The sequence below is a fragment of the Bombina bombina genome, chromosome 9 (genome assembly GCF_027579735.1).
Source record: "Bombina bombina isolate aBomBom1 chromosome 9, aBomBom1.pri, whole genome shotgun sequence".
NCBI lineage: Eukaryota > Metazoa > Chordata > Amphibia > Anura > Bombinatoridae > Bombina > Bombina bombina.
The window spans coordinates 53,022,446-53,044,324 of NC_069507.1; the positions used below are offsets into that span (position 1 = coordinate 53,022,446).

Sequence of the window (21,879 nt, forward strand, 5' to 3'; positions counted from 1 at the left end):
CCCCATTGAAATTTAAGGCACATTAAAAGGACACTGTGCTGTAAAACTTTCTACCATTTAAAGGGACATAAAACCCCAAAGAATTATTTCATGTGTCACATACAATTATTTCATGTGTCACATACAATTATTTCATGTGTCACATACAATTATTTCATGTGTCACATACAATTATTTCATGTGTCACAACACACAATTTTAAACAACTTTCCAATGTACTTCTATTAACAAATTTTCTTTGTTTTCTTGTTATCCTTTGTTGAAAATCAGGAAGGTAAGCTTCGGAGTGTGCACAGGTCTGCAGCACTATATGGCAGCAGTTTTGACAGAATGTTATACATTATCACTAGATGGCAGCACTATTTCCTGTTATGTAGTACTAATGGTATACATTAGCAAGAGCACTAGATGGCAGCACTATTTCCTGTTATGTAGTACTAATTTTATACATTAGCAAGAGCACTAGAGGGCAGTGCTATTTCCTGTCATGTAGTACTAATGTTATACATTAGCAAGAGCACTAGATAGCAGCACTATTTCCTGTTATGTAGTACTAATGTTATACATTAGCAAGAGCACTAGATGGCAGCACTATTTCCTGTTATGTAGTACTAATGTTATACATTAGCAAGAGCACTAGAGGGCAGCGCTATTTCCTGTCATGTAGTACTAATGTTATACATTAGCAAGAGCACTAGATGGCAGCACTATTTCCTGTCATGTAGTACTAATCTTATACATTAGCAAGATCACTAGATGACAGCACTATTTCCTGTCATGTAGTACTAATGTTATACATTAGCAAGAGCACTAGATGGCAGCACTATTTCCTGTCATGTAGTACTAATGTTATACATTAGCAAGAGCACTAGATGGCAGCACTATTTCCTGTTATGTAGTACTAATGTTATACATTACCAAGAGCACTAGATGGCAGCACTATTTCCTGTCATGTAGTACTAATGTTATACATTAGCAAGAGCACTAGATGGCAGCACTATTTCCTGTCATGTAGTACTAATGTTATACATTAGCAAGAGCACTAGATGGCAGCACTATTTCCTGTTATGTAGTACTAATGTTATACATTAGCAAGAGCACTAGATGGCAGCACTATTTCCTGTCATGTAGTACTAATGTTATACATTAGCAAGATCACTAGATGGCAGCACTATTTCCTGTCATGTAGTACTAATGTTATACATTAGCAAGATCACTAGATGGCAGCACTATTTCCTGCCATGTAGTACTAATGCTATACATTAGCAAGAGCACTAGATGGCAGAACTATTTCCTGTTATGTAGTACTAATGTTATACATTAGCAAGAGCACTAGATGGCAGCACTATTTCCTGTCATGTAGTGCTAATGTTATACATTAGCAAGAGCACTAGATGGCAGCACTATTTCCTGTCATGCAGTACTAATGTTATACATTTGCAAGAGCACTAGATGGCAGCACTATTTCCTGTTATGTAGTACTAATGTTATACATTAGCAAGAGCACTAGAGGGCAGCACTATTTCCTGTCATGTAGTACTAATCTTATACATTAGCAAGATCACTAGATGACAGCACTATTTCCTGTCATGTAGTACTAATGTTATACATTAGCAAGAGCACTAGATGGCAGCACTATTTCCTGTCATGTAGTACTAATGTTATACATTAGCAAGAGCCCTAGATGGCAGCACTATTTCCTGTTATGTAGTACTAATGTTATACATTAGCAAGAGCACTAGATGGCAGCACTATTTCCTGTTATGTAGTACTAATGTTATACATTAGCAAGAGCACTAGATGGCAGCACTATTTCCTGTCATGTAGTACTAATGTTATACATTAGCAAGAGCACTAGATGGCAGCACTATTTCCTGTTATGTAGTACTAATGTTATACATTACCAAGAGCACTAGATGGCAGCACTATTTCCTGTCATGTAGTACTAATGTTATACATTAGCAAGAGCACTAGATGGCAGCACTATTTTCTGTCATGTAGTACTAATGTTATACATTAGCAAGAGCACTAGAGGGCAGCACTATTTCCTGTTATGTAGTACTAATGTTATACATTAGCAAGAGCACTAGATGGCAGCACTATTTCCTGTCATGTAGTACTAATGTTATACACTAGCAAGATCACTAGATGACAGCACTATTTCCTGCCATGTAGTACTAATGCTATACATTAGCAAGAGCACTAGAGGGCAGAACTATTTCCTGTTATGTAGTACTAATGTTATACATTAGCAAGAGCACTAGATGGCAGCACTATTTCCTGTCATGTAGTGCTAATGTTATACATTAGCAAGAGCACTAGATGGCAGCACTATTTCCTGTCATGCAGTACTAATGTTATACATTTGCAAGAGCACTAGATGGCAGCACTATTTCCTGTTATGTAGTACTAATGTTATACATTAGCAAGAGCACTAGAGGGCAGCACTATTTCCTGTCATATAGTACTAATGTTATACATTAGCAAGAGCACTAGATGGCAGCACTATTTCCTGTCATGTAGTACTAATGTTATACATTAGCAAGAGCACTAGATGGCAGCACTATTTCCTGTCATGTAGTACTAATGTTATACATTAGCAAGAGCACTAGATGGCAGCACTATTTCCTGTTATGTAGTACTAATGTTATACATTAGCAAGAGCACTAGATGGCAGCACTATTTCCTGCCATGTAGTACTAATGTTATACATTAGCAAGAGCACTAGAGGGCAGCACTATTTCCTGTCATGTAGTACTAATGTTATACATTAGCAAGAGCACTAGATGGCAGCACTATTTCCTGTTATGTAGTACTAATGTTATACATTACCAAGAGCACTAGATGGCAGCACTATTTCCTGTCATGTAGTACTAATGTTATACATTAGCAAGAGCACTAGATGGCAGCACTATTTTCTGTCATGTAGTACTAATGTTATACATTAGCAAGAGCACTAGAGGGCAGCACTATTTCCTGTTATGTAGTACTAATGTTATACATTAGCAAGAGCACTAGATGGCAGCACTATTTCCTGTCATGTAGTACTAATGTTATACACTAGCAAGATCACTAGATGACAGCACTATTTCCTGCCATGTAGTACTAATGCTATACATTAGCAAGAGCACTAGAGGGCAGAACTATTTCCTGTTATGTAGTACTAATGTTATACATTAGCAAGAGCACTAGATGGCAGCACTATTTCCTGTCATGTAGTGCTAATGTTATACATTAGCAAGAGCACTAGATGGCAGCACTATTTCCTGTCATGCAGTACTAATGTTATACATTTGCAAGAGCACTAGATGGCAGCACTATTTCCTGTTATGTAGTACTAATGTTATACATTAGCAAGAGCACTAGAGGGCAGCACTATTTCCTGTCATATAGTACTAATGTTATACATTAGCAAGAGCACTAGATGGCAGCACTATTTCCTGTCATGTAGTACTAATGTTATACATTAGCAAGAGCACTAGATGGCAGCACTATTTCCTGTCATGTAGTACTAATGTTATACATTAGCAAGAGCACTAGATGGCAGCACTATTTCCTGTTATGTAGTACTAATGTTATACATTAGCAAGAGCACTAGATGGCAGCACTATTTCCTGCCATGTAGTACTAATGTTATACATTAGCAAGAGCACTAGAGGGCAGCACTATTTCCTGTCATGTAGTACTAATGTTATACATTAGCAAGAGCACTAGAGGGCAGCACTATTTCCTGTTATGTAGTACTAATGTTATACATTAGCAAGAGCACTAGATGGCAGCACTATTTCCTGTTATGTAGTACTAATGTTATACATTAGCAAGAGCACTAGATGGCAGCACTATTTCCTGTCATGTAGTACTAATGTTATACATTAGCAAGAGCACTAGATGGCAGCACTATTTCCTGTCATGTAGTACTAATGTTATACATTAGCAAGAGCACTAGAGGGCAGCACTATTTCCTGTCATGTAGTACTAATGTTATACATTAGCAAGAGCACTAGATGGCAGCACTATTTCCTGTTATGTAGTACTAATGTTATACACTAGCAAGATCACTAGATGACAGCACTATTTCCTGTTATGTAGTACTAATGTTATACATTAGCAAGAGCACTAGATGGCAGCACTATTTCCTGTCATGTAGTACTAATGTTATACATTAGCAAGAGCACTAGATGGCAGCACTATTTCCTGTTATGTAGTACTAATGTTATACATTAGCAAGAGCACTAGATGGCAGCACTATTTCCTGTTATGTAGTACTAATGTTATACACTAGCAAGATCACTAGATGACAGCACTATTTCCTGTTATGTAGTACTAATGTTATACATTAGCAAGATCACTAGATAGCAGCACTATTTCCTGTCATGTAGTACTAATGTTATACATTAGCAAGAGCACTAGATGGCAGCACTATTTCCTGTTATGTAGTACTAATGTTATACACTAGCAAGATCACTAGATGGCAGCACTATTTCCTGTTATGTAGTACTAATGTTATACATTAGCAAGAGCACTAGATGACAGCACTATTTCCTGTTATGTAGTACTAATGTTATACATTAGCAAGAGCACTAGATGGCAGCACTATTTCCTGTTATGTAGTGCTCGAGAAATGTACACTCTACCTAACCAGGTATCTTTTTTAAAAAATAATAACAGAAGAATGAAGCAAATTTGATAATAGAAGTAAATTATTATTTTTTTTAAATTGTATTCTCTATCTGAATCATGAGAGAATTATTTGGGGTTTCATGTCCCTTTAGCGTGTTCCCAATAATCCACTTCACCCACTGGAAGGTTTTTAAATTGTATACAAATAAATTATTTTGGGCCAGATTATAAGTGTAATACAAGCGCATGCAAATGTGCACTGATATTACAGGTGAGGTGCTATGCAAACGCGACCTTGCACAGAAACGAAGCGCAGCGAAGGGAGTAAGTCGTGCAGCGATGGGCAGCAAATGTAAATATATCTATATGCTTATATACAGTATTTATATGTGTTAATATGTGTACTTGTAAGGGCTGGTTATTTATCATGCGCCTGCAAATGGGCAAACTTGCTTTTTGCGGGTGCACGATAATTTAGCGCTCCACTTGTAATCTAGCCCTTTGTCATTTAAAATAGCTGATTTTGCCTGCTAAATCCTTAGCCCAATGGGGGGGGGGGGTGGAGCAGATACTAACAAGTTCATTTTTAATTGCTCTCTATATGGGTCTGGTAATCTAAAGCTCTCCTCTCAGGTGAGATGAGCTAAGAAATCTTGTCAGTACGGAGAGGTCCCTCAAAGAATTTTACAAGCGCAAATTTTACCTTGAGAAATGTTTATCTCACTATGCAGGTTCTGTGTGTGAAGGAGAAATGCCAATATTACAATATATAGTCTTTAAAAAAATCTCAAAGATTTTGTGAGATTTCTCTCCATGGTGGCTAGTTTTCTTTAATCAGGCCTTAAATATCAGCTTTTATGTATGGACAAAGATAAGACAAGGAGGCATTTGTGTATAGAGAAATAGATAATAATGTCTGATCTTTCTGCAAGTTTAGCCCATTTAAATGAGTTATGTTTGCCATAAGCAAAAACCACTATTACATAGACCAAAATAAACACAAAGGAAAACATTTTTAATGCATTGTATATTCTGCAGCTGGTGTCAGAAGTTATTGGAAAATGGAAAGATATTAAGGGGAAACCACATTTACAATACATCTTACCTCTTGTTTTAGATCTGTATTTTGCTTTATTTATTTATTTATTTTATTTATTTATTATTGATTTTTCACAGAAACAACAAGAGGTAGTGAAAACAAAACATTCAGCTCCCAACATCAGTGTTATACCAAGATACTCTGAGGTCTACCGAGGGCGCCCTTATGCTTACCCCAGAGTCTAGCTTCTTAACGCCTAATCCACTTAACCCCTCCCAAACATCCCAGCTATAAACACATCTTAAAGTAGGGACAGCTCATCGAAAACACTAACCATGCTTAAAATTAAAAAGATGAATTATTAGACTACGTTTTGGTTTTTTCAAACTAATTAACTAATGAATGAAAATAATAGCTGACACTAGTTGCTGAAAACATAAGGATAACAATATATATATAGAATGTCCCAAGAAGAAGCAGGCACTCACTGGACTTTATACAATTTCCATTTATTCCAGTATATGAACAAACATAACGTTTCGGCACATCACATGTGCCTTTGTCAAATGTCACCACCCAAAATGTAACCTAGCACCTAAACCACCTAGATATATATATATATCAACTGTAATTCCTACCAGACGTAACTGGTGATTTTTTAAGATGATAATGCAGAAGACGCATCCATGTAACTTGCTCTTTATTTTATACTACTTCTACCTCTCTGGTGTCAAATTGCTCTTTCTCTGCAGATCAACTCTGTATCTGTTGCTCAAATCTCTCTTTGCTTTCCCTCTTCTAACTGTCAATCAAACACCACCAAAAATCCAGGCAGACATCTCCCGTTTCATTTTACACGTCTACCACCACACCATGCAGGTTTCCCAACTGCAGATATTGTATGCCAGCCCAGCTGAGCTGCAGGCAGGCGGCCCACCGGGATTTTTCCCGGTATCCCGGCTGCCCAATCCGGCCCTGTATGCCATAGCGCTGTGATGGACATAAAAATAATCCAAGCTTGAGCGTTCTGCATATATTATAAAAAATGAAATAAGTAAACATTCATAAAAATGGGGCAATACTTCAAAAAGTTCTAGGGACAAAGGAGCAGTGTGTTTAGAAAAATGGGACAATCCTGTTAAAAACAGGGACACATTTTGACCTAAGCCAGTTAGAGCAGCACAATTTAGGGGTGCAGCACATTTTGATGAGTATTTATATGGCTTAATAATATCCAAATCCTTTATATGTTTCAATTATATATATTATATATATTAAATTATTATACATCAGTGATCCCTGATTTGTTTAAAGATTAAAGGGCTAAAACATTAGTCACCCGTAAATCCATTTGAGAACTGGGGCCACATGAAATGCATTGTGACCTCTGATCATTCTGTAATAACATTATTTTTCTACCATAATAAAGCTGTTTTACAGTGACTGGCTTTTGGCAAGAATTTAACCCTTGCTAAGGAGACAGGGGTTAAAACTGTTCCACGTTTTTTAGACAGCACTGATTTCGGAGCTCTACTCTGCTCGCTCTCCTCCTGCATTTTCTTCCTTAAACTAAAATGAATCCAGGAGCAGCCTGGCCACACACATCCATACCTACTTTATGATTACACTCCGCCCACAGCACATGATTCCTCCAAATAGGAACCAAAAAATAAAGATGAGTTCCAGCCTCAAAATTCTTTTTTTTTCATGGCAGGGTCCAAAGTGAAAAGCAATGACAACGTTTCGAGCCTACAATCAGCCGTTAGTCTTGTCTCATGTCTGATTGTTTGGCATGAAAAGTTGTCACTGTTTTAAACTTTGGACCTTGCCATGAAATATTAAAGGTCCCTTTTTAAGAGATTTTGGAGGCTGGTTTGTGATATGGAGGTGGCTGACCCAGGGTTCCATGCCCATTACAGAGTGCTGTTTTCCTGATTTTGAATGTCCTCCAAAGATATGCCCAGCTCTGTACATGGAAATTTCTGATCCAAACACTAGCTTGCTGTAGCATCGCACATGTGTCTTTCTTACTCAGCTTCCATCTATCTGGGAATTGTTTGGGGATGTTTTAATGCATTCATTTTCTTCTCTGCCTTGGAAAACCCAAGCCCAAGGCTAGAATTGGGGAAAATCGCACAAATACACTTTTTATTACCCAGTGAAAGCAGCCAATGTTAACACATTAAATAATAACATAAACTCCAAATATGGTATGCTAAAAGCAGCAGAAATATGTGTTTGTAATGCAAAAAAGATGATGGCTTTTGCTATGCAATTCATTTTATTTTTATCCACAATAATTAAATACAGTGCTCTACAACATTCAGTCCCAAAAAAAACATATTAAAATCTTACTGAGCATAAGTCAATCACATCTAGTTAAAAGATATTTAAATTTAACTAATTATACATCTAATTAAAAGATATTTACATCCTGGCCTGTTTTTAGCCCTCAAAAACTGGAGTTGGTTACTCATACTTAATGTTTCCTATACAAAGATAGATGTACTCTATGGGGTAGATTTATAAATAGGCGAGCGAATCATGTCCGCTCAACCTCGCTAAATGCCGACAGCATTAATATTGCACAGGCATATCTGGTGAAATGCTTGTGCAATGCCGCCATCTGCAAATCAGTCACTAGCAGGGGTCATCAATCATCCTGATCGTATCGGATTGGAATGATTTCAGTTAGCCACCATCTTACGACCACTGCTTCTTAAAGGGACACTGAACCGAAATTTTTTCTTTTGTTATTCAGATAAAGCATGCAATTTTAAGCAACTACCTAATTTACTCCTATTATCAAATTTTCTTCGTTCTCTTGCTATCTTTATTTGAAAAAGAAGACATCTAAGCTTTTTTTTTATTCAGAACTCTGGACAGCACTTTTTTATTGGTGGATGAATTTATCCACCAATCAACAAGGACAACCCAGGTTGTTCAATAAAAATGGGCCGGCATCTAAACTTACATTCTTGCATTTCAAATAAAGATACCAAGAGAATGAATAAAATTTGATAATAGGAGTAAATTAGAAAGTTGCTTAAAATTTCATGCTCTATCTGAATCATGAAAGAAAAAAATTGGGTTCAGTGTCCCTTTAAATTTCATTTCAGGAGGACCTGAAATGATGGGGCTCCTTAATAAATGGATCCCTATGTCTTTATTAAACAGTGCTTCTAGCTATACAGCAGCAACTTACTGCAAGACTGACCGAAGGTACTGCACACTAAGGGGCCTATTTATCAAGCTCCATATGATGCCCCGTGTTTCTGGCGAGCCTTCAGGCTTGCCGGAAACACAAGTTATGAAGCAGCGGTCTAAAGACCCCTGCTCCATAATCTGACCGCCTGCTCTGAGGCGGCGGACAGACATCGCCAGAAATCAACCCGATCAAATACAATCGGGTTGATTGACACCCCCTGCTAGCGGCCGATTGGCCACAAATCTGCAGGGGGCGATGCTGGTGTAATGATAAATGCTGAGAGCGAATGCTGTCGGCATTTATCGATGTGCAGCGGACATGATCCGCACTATCGGATCATGTCCGCTAGCACAATGATAATTAGACCCCTAAACCTCCATCAACAGGATGCTTGTATGATATTGCAATAACCACTGTTGCCATTTAGAGCACTCTTGAGAGACTACCTCAGTATACTGTCATGGAAAAAAGATAAGTTTCAACAAAGTATTCCAAAAAGTTTAAGTAAATTTGATAATAGAAATAAAAAATTTTTTAACATAGTTTCCTCTTTATGATTCATTAAAGTTTAATGCATGCTTTCATGTCCCTTTAAACATAAATTATACTGGTACACACAATAAATTAAAAATTTGACATAGTGGGCTCTATTTAACAAGCTCCGTACGGAGCTTGATGGCTCCTGCAGGCGGACAGACATCGCCAGAAATCAACCCGATCGAGTACGATCGGGTTGATTGACACCTCCCTGCTGGCGGCCGATTGGCTGCGAGTCTGCAGGGGGCGGCGTTGCACCAGCAGCTCTTGTGAGCTGCTGGTGCAATGCTGAATACGGCGAGCGTATTGCTCGCCGTATTCAGCGAGGTCTGGCGGACCTGATCGCAATGTTGGATCAGGTCCGCCAGACCTTGATAAATATGGGCCAACAATTGTGTTTTCCAAAAATAATAATTGATTATTTAAAAATTTTTAACAAAATAAATTAAATCCATTTCATCATCTACTTTTAAAATAATACACAGGACAGCTTAAAGTCAAAATTAAGTTTAAATAGATTGGATACATTTTAACTAACTCTGCAATTTACTTCTATGATCAGTTTTGCTTAGTTCTATTTGTATACTTTGCAAAAGGGACATTTTGTCAAACAATGTCATTTTAAACAACTTTCCAATATGTTTCTATAATCACATTTGCTTCATTCTCTTGGTATCCTTTGTTGAAGAAGCAGCAATACATTACTAGGAGCAAGCTGAACGTGAATAAGTCAATGATAAGAGGAATATGTGTGCAGCCAACAATCAGCGGCTAGTTCCCAGTAGTGCATTACTCTTTCTAAAGCTACCTAGGTATGCTTTTCAACAAATGATACAAAAAGAACAAAGCAAATAAGATAATAAAAGTGAATTGTAAACTTGTTTAAAATTGTATACTATAGCTGAATGATGAACATTTAATTTTACTTTACACAAATAACCACATTGGCATCTCACAAAATCTCAGTAAAACAATGATGGTCTGAAGCATTTCTATAAAATGTTGAAGCCCAAAAGAAACTTTAAAATTATATATATATATATATGAGCTAGTTTTTTTTCATATAGTTGTAGAAAAATCTAAAAAATATATTTTTAAGTGTTAGATTTGTCAAGCAATATTCTAAGTAGGGTAACCTAATAGAATGACCGCACAGTTCGGGTTTCCATTTGAAGCTGAGTCAGGCCAGACAGGCAAATGTCCGGTTTTGGTGGGAAACAGCCACAGCCAAAAAAGGTAACATTGTGCATTTGCAACATACTGTACATGCCTACAGTTATTTCTCTTGTGTGTGTGTATCTTTGCGTGGGAGTGTGTCTGAGTGTGGTAGTGTTTCTAAGTGTGGTAGTGTGTCTGAGTGTGGGAGTGTCTGTGTGTGGTAGTGTGTCTGAGTGTGGGAGTGTCTGTGTGTGGTAGTGTGTCTGAGTGTGGGAGTGTCTGTGTGTGGTAGTGTGTCTGAGTGTGGGAGTGTCTGTGTGTGGTAGTGTGTCTGAGTGTGGGAGTGTGTCTGTATGTGGTAGTGTGTCTGAGTGTGGGAGTGTGTCTGTATGTGGTAGTGTGTCTGAGTGTGGTAATGTGTCTATAAGTGTCTTTGTGTGTGAGAGTGTGTGTGTCTTTGTGTTTGCAAGTATCTTTATGTGTGTGCAAGAGCGTATTTGTGTGTGTGTGAGAGATAGTGTTAGTGTGTCAGAGAGTGTGTGAGCATTAGTGTCTTTGTGTGTGTAAGAGTGTGTAAAATAAAGAGAGTGTGAGGGTGTGAATATCTAAGGTGCGAGTTTGTGTTTATGTGCTATTATACATAGGGCCCGATTTTATCATCTGTCTGGCGGACTTGATCCACTGTAGCGATCATGTCTGCCAGACATTGATAAATGCCGACAGCATACGCTGGTGAACTGCTTGTGCGATGCCGCCCACTTTGGGGGGGTATCAATCAACCCGATCGTACACGATTGGGCGGATTGCTGTCCACAGCCTCACAGCAGGCGAACGAGTTAAGGAGCAGCAGTCTTAAGACCGCTACTTCTTAACTCCTGTTTCCAGTGAGCCTAAAGGCTCGCGCAGGAACAGAGGCATTGGGGCTGATACGGGGCTTGGTAAATCGGCCCCATAGTATGTACTCTGCAAAAACACATTTGTTGTGCTGTGCATGGCACAAGAGTGTTCTTGTTTGGCCTGAACTAAAGGTGGCAACACCAATTCTAAGCTTTATAACAATAAATAACAAAATAATTGGCGTTTCCAATATCTTTTTTTTTTTTATATATTTTTATTGAGGTCTTAAAACTTATACACAATAGCAAGGTTACAGTGTAGTTATGAACAGAAGCATACGTCTACACATTTACAGGACTGTCAGTAGGGTCAATCATATATACAAAAATGTTACATGTAGTACAGTATTTTTGAGATTACATTATGGTGATAAATGTCAACAGCACACGTCTAGTACGTTATAGTATAAAAATGAACATAAAATATTTAGGCATAAGTTCTACTAGTTAGAAAATAATTAACCTATATGGTCAGTGACCAACCTCGTTTATATTTATGGAGGACTATTTCCCAGTTTACTAAGTGGGCGTTTCCAATATCTTAAAGGGACAGTCAAATTAAAAAAAAAAGGGAATGTAATTTTAAACAACTTTCCAATTTACTTGTATCACCAATTTTGCTTTGTTCACTTCTTATTCTTAGTTGAAAGCTAAACCTAGGAGATTCATGTGCTGATTTCTTAGACCTTGAAGACTGCCTCTAACCTGAATGCATTTTGACCACTAGAGGGCATTAGTTCATGTGTTTCATATAGATAACTGATACCCTGGAGTGAGCACTGATTAGCTAAAACACAAGTCTGTCAAAAGAACTGAAATAAGGGGGCAGTCTGCAGAAGCATAGATACAAGGTAATCACAGAGGTAAAACGTGTATTTCTATAATAGTGTTGGTTATGCAAAACTGGGGAATGGGTAATAAAGGGATTATCTTTCTTTTTAAACAACAAAAATTCTGGTGTTGACTGTCCCTTTAATGCAAAAATACTACACAGATCATAAATATCTATCAGTCAAGATACACAAGATGCCATTCAATTGCAGGTTGACAATACAGAAGCACTGCACAGAATCAGCAGCAGAAATCAGAGTTTAGCAAGTGAAAGGAGAGTGCAGGTGCCAGGAACAAAGGGCAGTAAATATGTTTAAAAATTAGAACAAAACACGGAGGAGAATGGCAAAACAAACAAGCTTTAAACCAGGGAAGTATAAGTGATTATACCCAGGTTGCTAAAAGAAAACTGCAAGATATTTTTTTTACAAATAACCTTCTTTACAGAGAGTTTTATTATCAATATAAAAAATATTTTTGTCAGTGAGTCAGTTATTGTCTATTCATGTTTCAGTCTATGCTTATCTGTTTTGTTTAAGATCGTTTGCGATTTTAGTAATATTAACTCCCTTTTAAACTGCTTCTTATTGGCATGTCTCTGAAGATCATGTATCTAGAACATGACGCTATGAATTAAACTTAAAAAATGTAAAAATGTTTAATCATATGATAAACACATATAACAAAGGTGGTAATTGCTCCCCCCCCCCAAATCTCTGAGCGTTAATCACATATAAAATATTATGTTAATTGAAATAAAATATAGAAATATATATAAAAAAACCTTTAAATTAGCAACTCTTTAGCAACATAAGTGCCACATATTTACATACACACATCTGGGTCAGTTGCAGAACAAAAGCAATCTGTGTTGCAGATGGTTAGTGGTAGAGGAGAAATAGGGAAGTTGGGCCCTGATAGATGGAGACAACATTGTGCTGGACAGCACTTATGGAAATAGCCACTGTATTCCTCAAAATTCCACCTCAGTTTTAATTTAAAATATAAAATGTAGTATATTAGTCAGGTTACTATTAGATACTAAACATGTGGCTATCATGTTTTTTTGTTATCTGCACAATAGCCCAGTTACAGATATATGTACAGTTTGTGAAGTTATGAATGTATATGAGGCCTACTAGTTACATCACTTAACAGGCCCCACAACTTATGCATGAGGCATTCCTCATGTAGCTTTATATACCAAAGGCTATACATTTCATATGTAAATATAGTTTGTCTGACTTATGAGGAGCTTAACCATAATCTATGTAAGATGTTCTATGGTATAGCTAAGTATTCAAAAATTCAAGTAGATTAATGTATCATTTACATGACAGTAAATATTAGCTATCTTGCTGAGGTTAAACACATAAAAAACAAATGTTTATTTAATAAAATAATTTTCTTCCAAATTAGAGTATTAAGTGATTTCAGTTTTATGTCCCTTTGACATAGGTAGATAGATAGATAGATAGATAGATAGATAGATAGATAGAGAAAGAGGGAGTTATATTCACTTTTTGTCCATTGATATTCATTGGGAATCAAATTCAATTCATGTTGCTTGGTATATCAACTCATGTATATAAAGTGCTGAAGCACAAGAAAGTGAAATATTAGAAAAAAATAATTGTATCAATTTAGTAATATATCAAATATCACTTCTACACTTTTCTGGGGCAGGGATAGGCAAGGTGTCCATACACGGTCACTGGTGTCTGTGACTAGCCCTTGCAGTGTCCGCCACAACCTTAGTATATCTTTTCTTTCTGAGAAAATAATAGGAAAGGGAGAATATGTAGTGTGAATAAAGTTAGTGGCTTGTCAAGAGACTGCTTGCGATATTGGGTGATAAGTTATGGAATAAATAAAGCCTGAGTGAAATACTGGATGTGTATCGTCTGCATCTGTATAATAACACCCAGCTCTATACAAAGACACAGTAGTGACACTGGCACATGCGTATAGCCAGAAGAGGGCTGGTTATAGGATCAGTATTATCTGCATCTGTATAATAACACCCAGCTCTATACAAAGACACAGTAGTGACACTGGCACATGCGTATAGCTAGAGGAGGGCTGGTTATAGGATCAGTGGTATCTGCATCAGTATAATAACACCCAGCGCTATGTAATGACACAGTAGTGACACTGGCACATGGGTATAGCCAGAGGAGGGCTGGTTATAGTATCAGTGGTATCTGCATCAGTATAATAACACCAAGCACTATATAATGACACAGTAGTGACACTGGCACATGGGTATAGCCAGAGGAGGGCTGGTTATAGAATCAGTGGTATCTGCATCAGTATAATAACACCCAGCACTATATAATGACACAGTAGTGACACTGGCACATGGGTATAGCCAGAGGAGGGCTGGTTATAGGATCAGTATTATCTGCATCAGTATAATAACACACAGTGCTATGTAATGACACAGTAGTGACACTGGCACATGGGTATAGCCAGAGGAGGGCTGGTTATAGTATCAGTGGTATCTGCATCAGTATAATAACACCCAACGCTATGTAATGACACAGTAGTGACACTGGCACATGGGTATAGCCAGAGGAGGGCTGGTTATAGGATCAGTGGTATCTGCATCAGTATAATAACACCCAGCACTATATAATGACACAGTAGTGACACTGGCACATGGGTATAGCCAGAGGAGGGCTGGTTATAGTATCAGTGGTATCTGCATCAGTATAATAACACCCAGCTCTATACAAAGACACAGTAGTGACACTGGCACATGGGTATAGCCAGAGGAGGGCTGGTTATAGTATCAGTGGTATCTGCATCAGTATAATAACACCCAACGCTATGTAATGACACAGTAGTGACACTGGCACATGGGTATAGCCAGAGGAGGGCTGGTTATAGTATCAGTGGTATCTGCATCAGTATAATAACACCCAGCGCTATGTAATGACACAGTAGTGACACTGGCACATGGTTATAGCCAAAAGAGGGCTGGTTATAGGATCAGTAGTATCTGCATCAGTATAATAACACCCAGCGCTATGTAATGACACAGTAGTGACACTGGCACATGGTTATAGCCAAAAGAGGGCTGGTTATAGGATCAGTAGTATCTGCATCAGTATAATAACACCCAGCGCTATGTAATGACACAGTAGTGACACTGGCACATGGTTATAGCCAAAAGAGGGCTGGTTATAGGATCAGTAGTATCTGCATCAGTATAATAACACCCAGCGCTATGTAATGACACAGTAGTGACACTGGCACATGGGTATAGCCAGAAGAGGGCTGGTTATAGTATCAGTGGTATCTGCATCAGTATAATAACACCCAGCTCTATACAAAGACACAGTAGTGACACTGGCACATGGGTATAGCCAGAGGAGGGCTGGTTATAGTATCAGTGGTATCTGCATCAGTATAATAACACCCAACGCTATGTAATGACACAGTAGTGACACTGGCACATGGGTATAGCCAGAGGAGGGCTGGTTATAGTATCAGTGGTATCTGCATCAGTATAATAACACCCAGCGCTATGTAATGACACAGTAGTGACACTGGCACATGGTTATAGCCAAAAGAGGGCTGGTTATAGGATCAGTAGTATCTGCATCAGTATAATAACACCCAGCGCTATGTAATGACACAGTAGTGACACTGGCACATGGTTATAGCCAAAAGAGGGCTGGTTATAGGATCAGTAGTATCTGCATCAGTATAATAACACCCAGCGCTATGTAATGACACAGTAGTGACACTGGCACATGGTTATAGCCAAAAGAGGGCTGGTTATAGGATCAGTAGTATCTGCATCAGTATAATAACACCCAGCGCTATGTAATGATACAGTAGTGACACTGGCACATGCGTATAGCCAGAGGAGGGCTGGTTATAGGATCAGTAGTATCTGCATCAGTATAATAACACCCAGCGCTATGTAATGACACAGTAGTGACACTGGCACATGGGTATAGCCAGAAGAGGGCTGGTTATAGGATCAGTGGTATCTGCATCAGTATAATAACACCCAGCGCTATATAATGACACTGTAGTGACACTGGCACATGGGTATAGCCAGAGGAGGGCTGGTTATAGGATCAGTGGTATCTGCATCAGTATAATAACACCCAGCGCTATGTAATGACACAGTAGTGACACTGGCACATGGGTATAGCCAGAGCAGGGCTGGTTATAGGATCATTGGTATCTGCATCAGTATAATAACACCCAGGACTATATAATGACACAGTAGTGACACTGGCACATGCGTATAGCCAGAAGAGGGCTGGTTATAGGATCAGTAGTATCTGCATCAGTATAATAACACCCAGCGCTATGTAATGACACAGTAGTGACACTGGCACATGCGTATAGCTAGAGGAGGGCTGGTTATAGGATCAGTGGTATCTGCATCAGTATAATAACACCAAGCACTATATAATGACACAGTAGTGACACTGGCACATGGGTATAGCCAGAGGAGGGCTGGTTATAGGATCAGTGGTATCTGCATCAGTATAATAACACCCAACGCTATGTAATGACACAGTAGTGACACTGGCACATGGGTATAGCCAGAGGAGGGCTGGTTATAGGATCAGTGGTATCTGCATCAGTATAATAACACCCAACGCTATGTAATGACACAGTAGTGACACTGGCTCATGGGTATAGCCAGAGGAGGGTTAGTTATAGGGTCAGTGGTATCTGCATCAGTATAATAACACCCAACGCTATGTAATGACACAGTAGTGACACTGGCACATGCGTATAGCACTATAAAATAATGTTTTTACTTTCAAATGTACCTTGGTGTCCTTCACTAAGGTCTGTACTTTGGAAAATGTGCGTCACAGCCTTTGTCTGTGCCTTTCCCTGTTCTGGGGATACTCAGTGATGTAAGTTATGTCACTAAAAGTCTAGAAAAATCTGGCTATTAGGTTTTGCAAAGTTTTCTGATCTTATCCAATATATGAAAATTGCCAGACAAGTTTTGTAGATTAAATACAGATGACTGTTGCAAAACCTAAGTGTTTTTGATGTCTCCACGCTGATTTTTCAAGAACTTGATAAAGAGTCCCAGTGCGTATCTGTAAAGTTAATGACTGAGCAGCCATGCTATTCATGCAACAAAATGCAGATAATGAACCTACTTGTCTGGGAACAGCTTCTTGACACAGCTGGAACAGAATAAGAAAAAGCTCAGTGTAGGCACAGGGTCATACATACTGATAATACCATGAGTCAACAGAGAAAAATCTAAAAGCTTGGATAATGTCCCAAAAAAATAAATATTTACAGCCAGGGGGACCATTAGACACTTCATTTAATTTTAAAATAATTTGTCTCTTGTAAGTCAGAGGAGATACATATTGTCTTTTGTAGTAAAATACATTAACATGCAACGTGCCTGCTTAGACTGGAGCCAGATAAGCATGCTGAAGAATTTACTTACAGAGAAATAGACTTCTAGATTTTGTTATGTGAACATTATCTATAAAATCTCACTGCAAGTAGAACATACACAGAGTGCAATTCATGGCTCTGTGTCTATCAATACAACTGCAATGACCTTGACATTTTCAAGCTATGACCTTCGGATTGAGCAACTATAAATGTGTTTACGTTGCAGCCATAGTTCCAGGTCAATAATAATTCTTAATCTGTGTTTTGTTTTGGTTATGGCAAATCTATCCATAAACCTTAGTGAAGCAGATTTATATAAGAGCAGAAATGGACCTTGATAGAATTCATACTTGTATAGAATTTTTTAATGTAGGTACTAGGTATAGCTATAAGACCAATTTATTTTCTGTTTGATTTTTATAATTAGAAACATAGACTTTAATAGTAGATAAGAACCAAAAAGGCCAATCAGGTCTATCCATATTATATATTACTTATTTCTGAGGACAGCCTTATGTTTGTCCCAGGCATTTTTTAATTATTTTAGTCCTTGTGTTTACCACCTGTATTGCAAGTTTATTCCATGAATCCACCACCCTTTTTGTAATAAACTGCTTTCTCCTATATCTCCTGAATCTGCTACCCTCTAAATTTAAAGCAGTGACCCCTTATTTTGGTATTATTAGTAATTAGTTATGCTGCTATTTTTTACAACAATGGTAACAGCTTTTGTTTATCTAGGAGTCATGGATGGTTCAATACTGTACATTTTAGGGTAGCTGGCCCTTTTGGCGTATAGACATGCTACAGTAAAGAATGGGGGTGCATAGCGTTACCCGATAACTTCCTTAGAACATTTGCTGCAGACAATATTACTGCATATTGTTTATCTAGGGATTAAGTGATCTAATTCTTTTTTATCCCAAAATCATCTGGAGATCAGTATATTTGGAAAAGTTTATTATTAGATCAGAAGTTTCCTTATTATGACCTTCGACAACCATGGCAGGATCTTTATCTTTATACAACCATAAAGGACACTGCTTACAATGTAATATCACTATAACAAAATACATCATTAAATAGTATATATATATTTTTATATATATATATATATATATATATATATATATATATATATATATATATATATATATATATATATATTATTTAATCAGGGCATTGTATAGTAAACAGCACTTAGGGAATTACCTATAAAGCACAGTTAGGACAAACACAGCAATGTGAAGCAAAACTCCAACTACTGCCCCCAAGGGAGGAAGGAGGGGGTCTGCAGATAAGGGGACACTGAGGGATCTGTCACCATCCATGCCTCCTACAGGGACATAGCAGGGTATGGGTCATCCAACCTGCTCCAGAAGGGGTCACAGTCTTCCTCTCGCTCAATGTTTCGGAAAGGTTCCTTTTTGCTTAATCCTTTTGAGTATAGGAACTGAGCTGCAAAATTCATATTTTGTTTTGCTTCCCCAATGTGCAGTGCCCAAGAGATACAGGACACAACCCTCCCCAAGGCACAAAGTGCTGAAATTGTCACTTGTGCAGTCCAGACCACAACACACTTTAAAACACAAAATGACTTTGAGTGCTGGCTGTGCTATATATAGAGATTACAGCACATGCCAACCTGTCCCTGCCAATTTGACTCATGCCTCGGATTATGCATTCAAGATGTAGAATTGGCTAAAACCCTTAGGAGCTTAGCTGTTATCTCATTGCTACATCACTGTCCGAGTTCATTATAGTAGCTAGTTAACCCTTTAACTGATAACTGTATTTAGGCACAGATAAAGTGTCTCACGTCATATCATGTGTTGTGTTTTTGCCTACTGTGTTATAATTTGAAACAATGAAATAATAAATAATGAAAGGAATTCTGTCATCTGAAAAATTAAGCATTAAAGGGGCATTATATTCATTTTTTTATTTGTTCCATCTAAAATACAGCATGTCAATATGTTTTACATGTTTTTAATGGATGTTTCTTTGTTGAAAAATAAACAATTCGTTTTTATTCTTGTGGGATGTGTTAGTGTCTACCAAGTGCCATAGGAGGCTTTTGATTAATCCATTACACTTTTATACTATGGGCATCTATTGCATGAGCATGCGCTGATACTTCCTGTTTGATTCCAAATCATTTTTCATTAAAGGGATATGAAACTGTTAGACACAATCACGCTCTCACCATGCTGTCATTTTCCCTCCTGTGCCTGCAACTCATTTCAGAGCTGTTCTCTTATTTTAACCCTTTATAGGTGGTGTTTGGTGAAACTCCACATTTTCATACTAGGCATTGCCATCTAGCGCATGTATTCTAGCACCCTGTGACAAAAGTGCTGCTCATTTCCAGATCAGAGATGTTGGTAGTGCTTTCACAGCTGTATTGTGCAGTTTGGGTTAGTACATGATATAAAGCGTGCAAGGCTTACAGTTTTGCGGTTTTTACACACAGTGTAAACGTGTATATATAAGCCACAGGAATAATGTTGAGCAATACAGTGACTGCAAAAATTTAAAGTTTTTGCTCTGTACAATGCACATGAACCAGAAGTGCACAATATAGCTGTCAAATAGCCGGCCACATTACTGATTTATAAATGCACAAGAATTCTGTCACAGGGTGCAAAAACTGCCTAAGCTCCAAGATGGCGGTGCACAGTATGAAATGCAGAGCTTCACCAACTGACACCTGTTAGGGGTTAAAAATAACAGTTAGCATTGTTCTCCTTTTATTTCATTTATTTCACTTAAAGGGACAGTCTACACCAGAATTTTTATTGTTTAAAAAGATAGATAATCCCTTTATTATCCATTCCCCAGTTTTGCATAACCAACACTGTTATATAGGTTTTACATCTGTGATTACCTTGTATCTAAGCCTCTGCAGACTGCCCCCTTATCTCAGTGCTTTTGATGGACATGCAGGTTAGCCAACCAGTGCAGACTCCTAAATAACCCCAATGGAGTGAGCACAATGTTATCTATATGACACACATGAACTTGTATTGTCTAATTGTGAAAAACATTCAAAATACTCTGAGCTAAGAGGTGGTTTTTAACAGTTTAGAAATCAGTTTGTGCCTACCTAGGTTAAGCTTTTAAAAAATACCACCAAGGGAACAATTTATTGATAAAAGTCATTTGGAAAGTTGTTTAAAATCACATGCCCCATCTGAATCACGAAAGTTTAATTTTGACTAGACTGTCTCTTTAATGAAATAGTTTGCTGTTGTGGATATGTCTTTCAGTTGTATAACTGAACTCTTCTGTATGCATCTTTTGTTGAAAACAATAAAAGTTGGGGAAAAAAGAAGAGAATAGCTCTGGAGAGAACTGCAGGTACAAGACAAATAACATGGTAAATAGTAACTTAGGTTTCCACATCAGCCATGTTTTCCTGGACTGTTATGAGTTACACATGCTGCAGAATGTGCAAGAAGTAACATCTATTGTGCGCTGGACAGCACATAATTAGTGCTGATGAAGACTACTCCCTGCACACCCTTCACCATGTGTAACTCATAACTGTCCTGGAAAACATGGTCAATGTGGCAACCCTAGTAGTAACCCTGCTACTGTATTTGTACCAAGTAGTTTATGTCCCTTTAAAGGATATGGGAGTGATGTGCCATGTTGTATGCACCAGTTCCTGTCCTTTTATCAGCTAAATAAAATATTCTATGAGGCTTAACCAAAATAAAATTATAACTTGTTCTACAGCTAAGTCTGGCCCTTTAATGAACCCACCCAATGAGGATATTGATTCTGGTGGCACAGACTCTAATTGACAATATGATCATCTGCAGAATCATTTTTTACAGTCTGACAGACCTTTGTTGATAAAGAAGGTATGATGTTATTTATAATATGTAAAAATAATCATACATAGTCATATGGCACCAAATTAAAGGGAATGGGGCATTTTGACACAAAGGACACTAACTTATATGCACTACTTTTCTGTTACCCAAATTTCTCCAATTCCTATATTACACTATGATTTGGATCATCATATGTTTTGTAAATCAGTTCTTTAGGAAAGCTAGACTGACCTACCAGGAGACCAGGAGATTTCCCGGTGGGCTGCAGCAGTTAGAGCTGACCAGCTACAATTTAAGGGGGTGGTGCTTTTGGTGAGGAGATACAGCCGTATCACCTCTCTTTTC

General features: G+C 37.9%; 1 protein-coding gene across 5 annotated transcripts in view; it reads right to left on the minus strand.

Moving 5' to 3' along the window:
* The window catches only part of LOC128639875 (L-threonine ammonia-lyase-like), a 113,104-nt gene extending 93,824 nt beyond the window's left edge, over positions 1–19,280 (minus strand). Inside the window, exons 1-2 of one of the 5 annotated variants that reach the window (XM_053692097.1) lie at positions 19,063–19,279; positions 17,440–17,466 (exon numbers count right to left, since the gene is read on the minus strand). In XM_053692097.1, coding sequence (XP_053548072.1) covers positions 17,440–17,466; positions 19,063–19,163 — 128 coding nt within the window. In that variant the 5' untranslated portion in view covers positions 19,164–19,279. Of the gene's footprint in view, positions 1–17,439; positions 17,467–17,741; positions 17,836–18,904 lie in introns of those variants that run through there. The other 4 variants (XM_053692096.1, XM_053692100.1, XM_053692099.1 and 1 more) reach the window with 4 other exon arrangements.
* Positions 19,281–21,879: the final 2,599 nt, after the last annotated feature.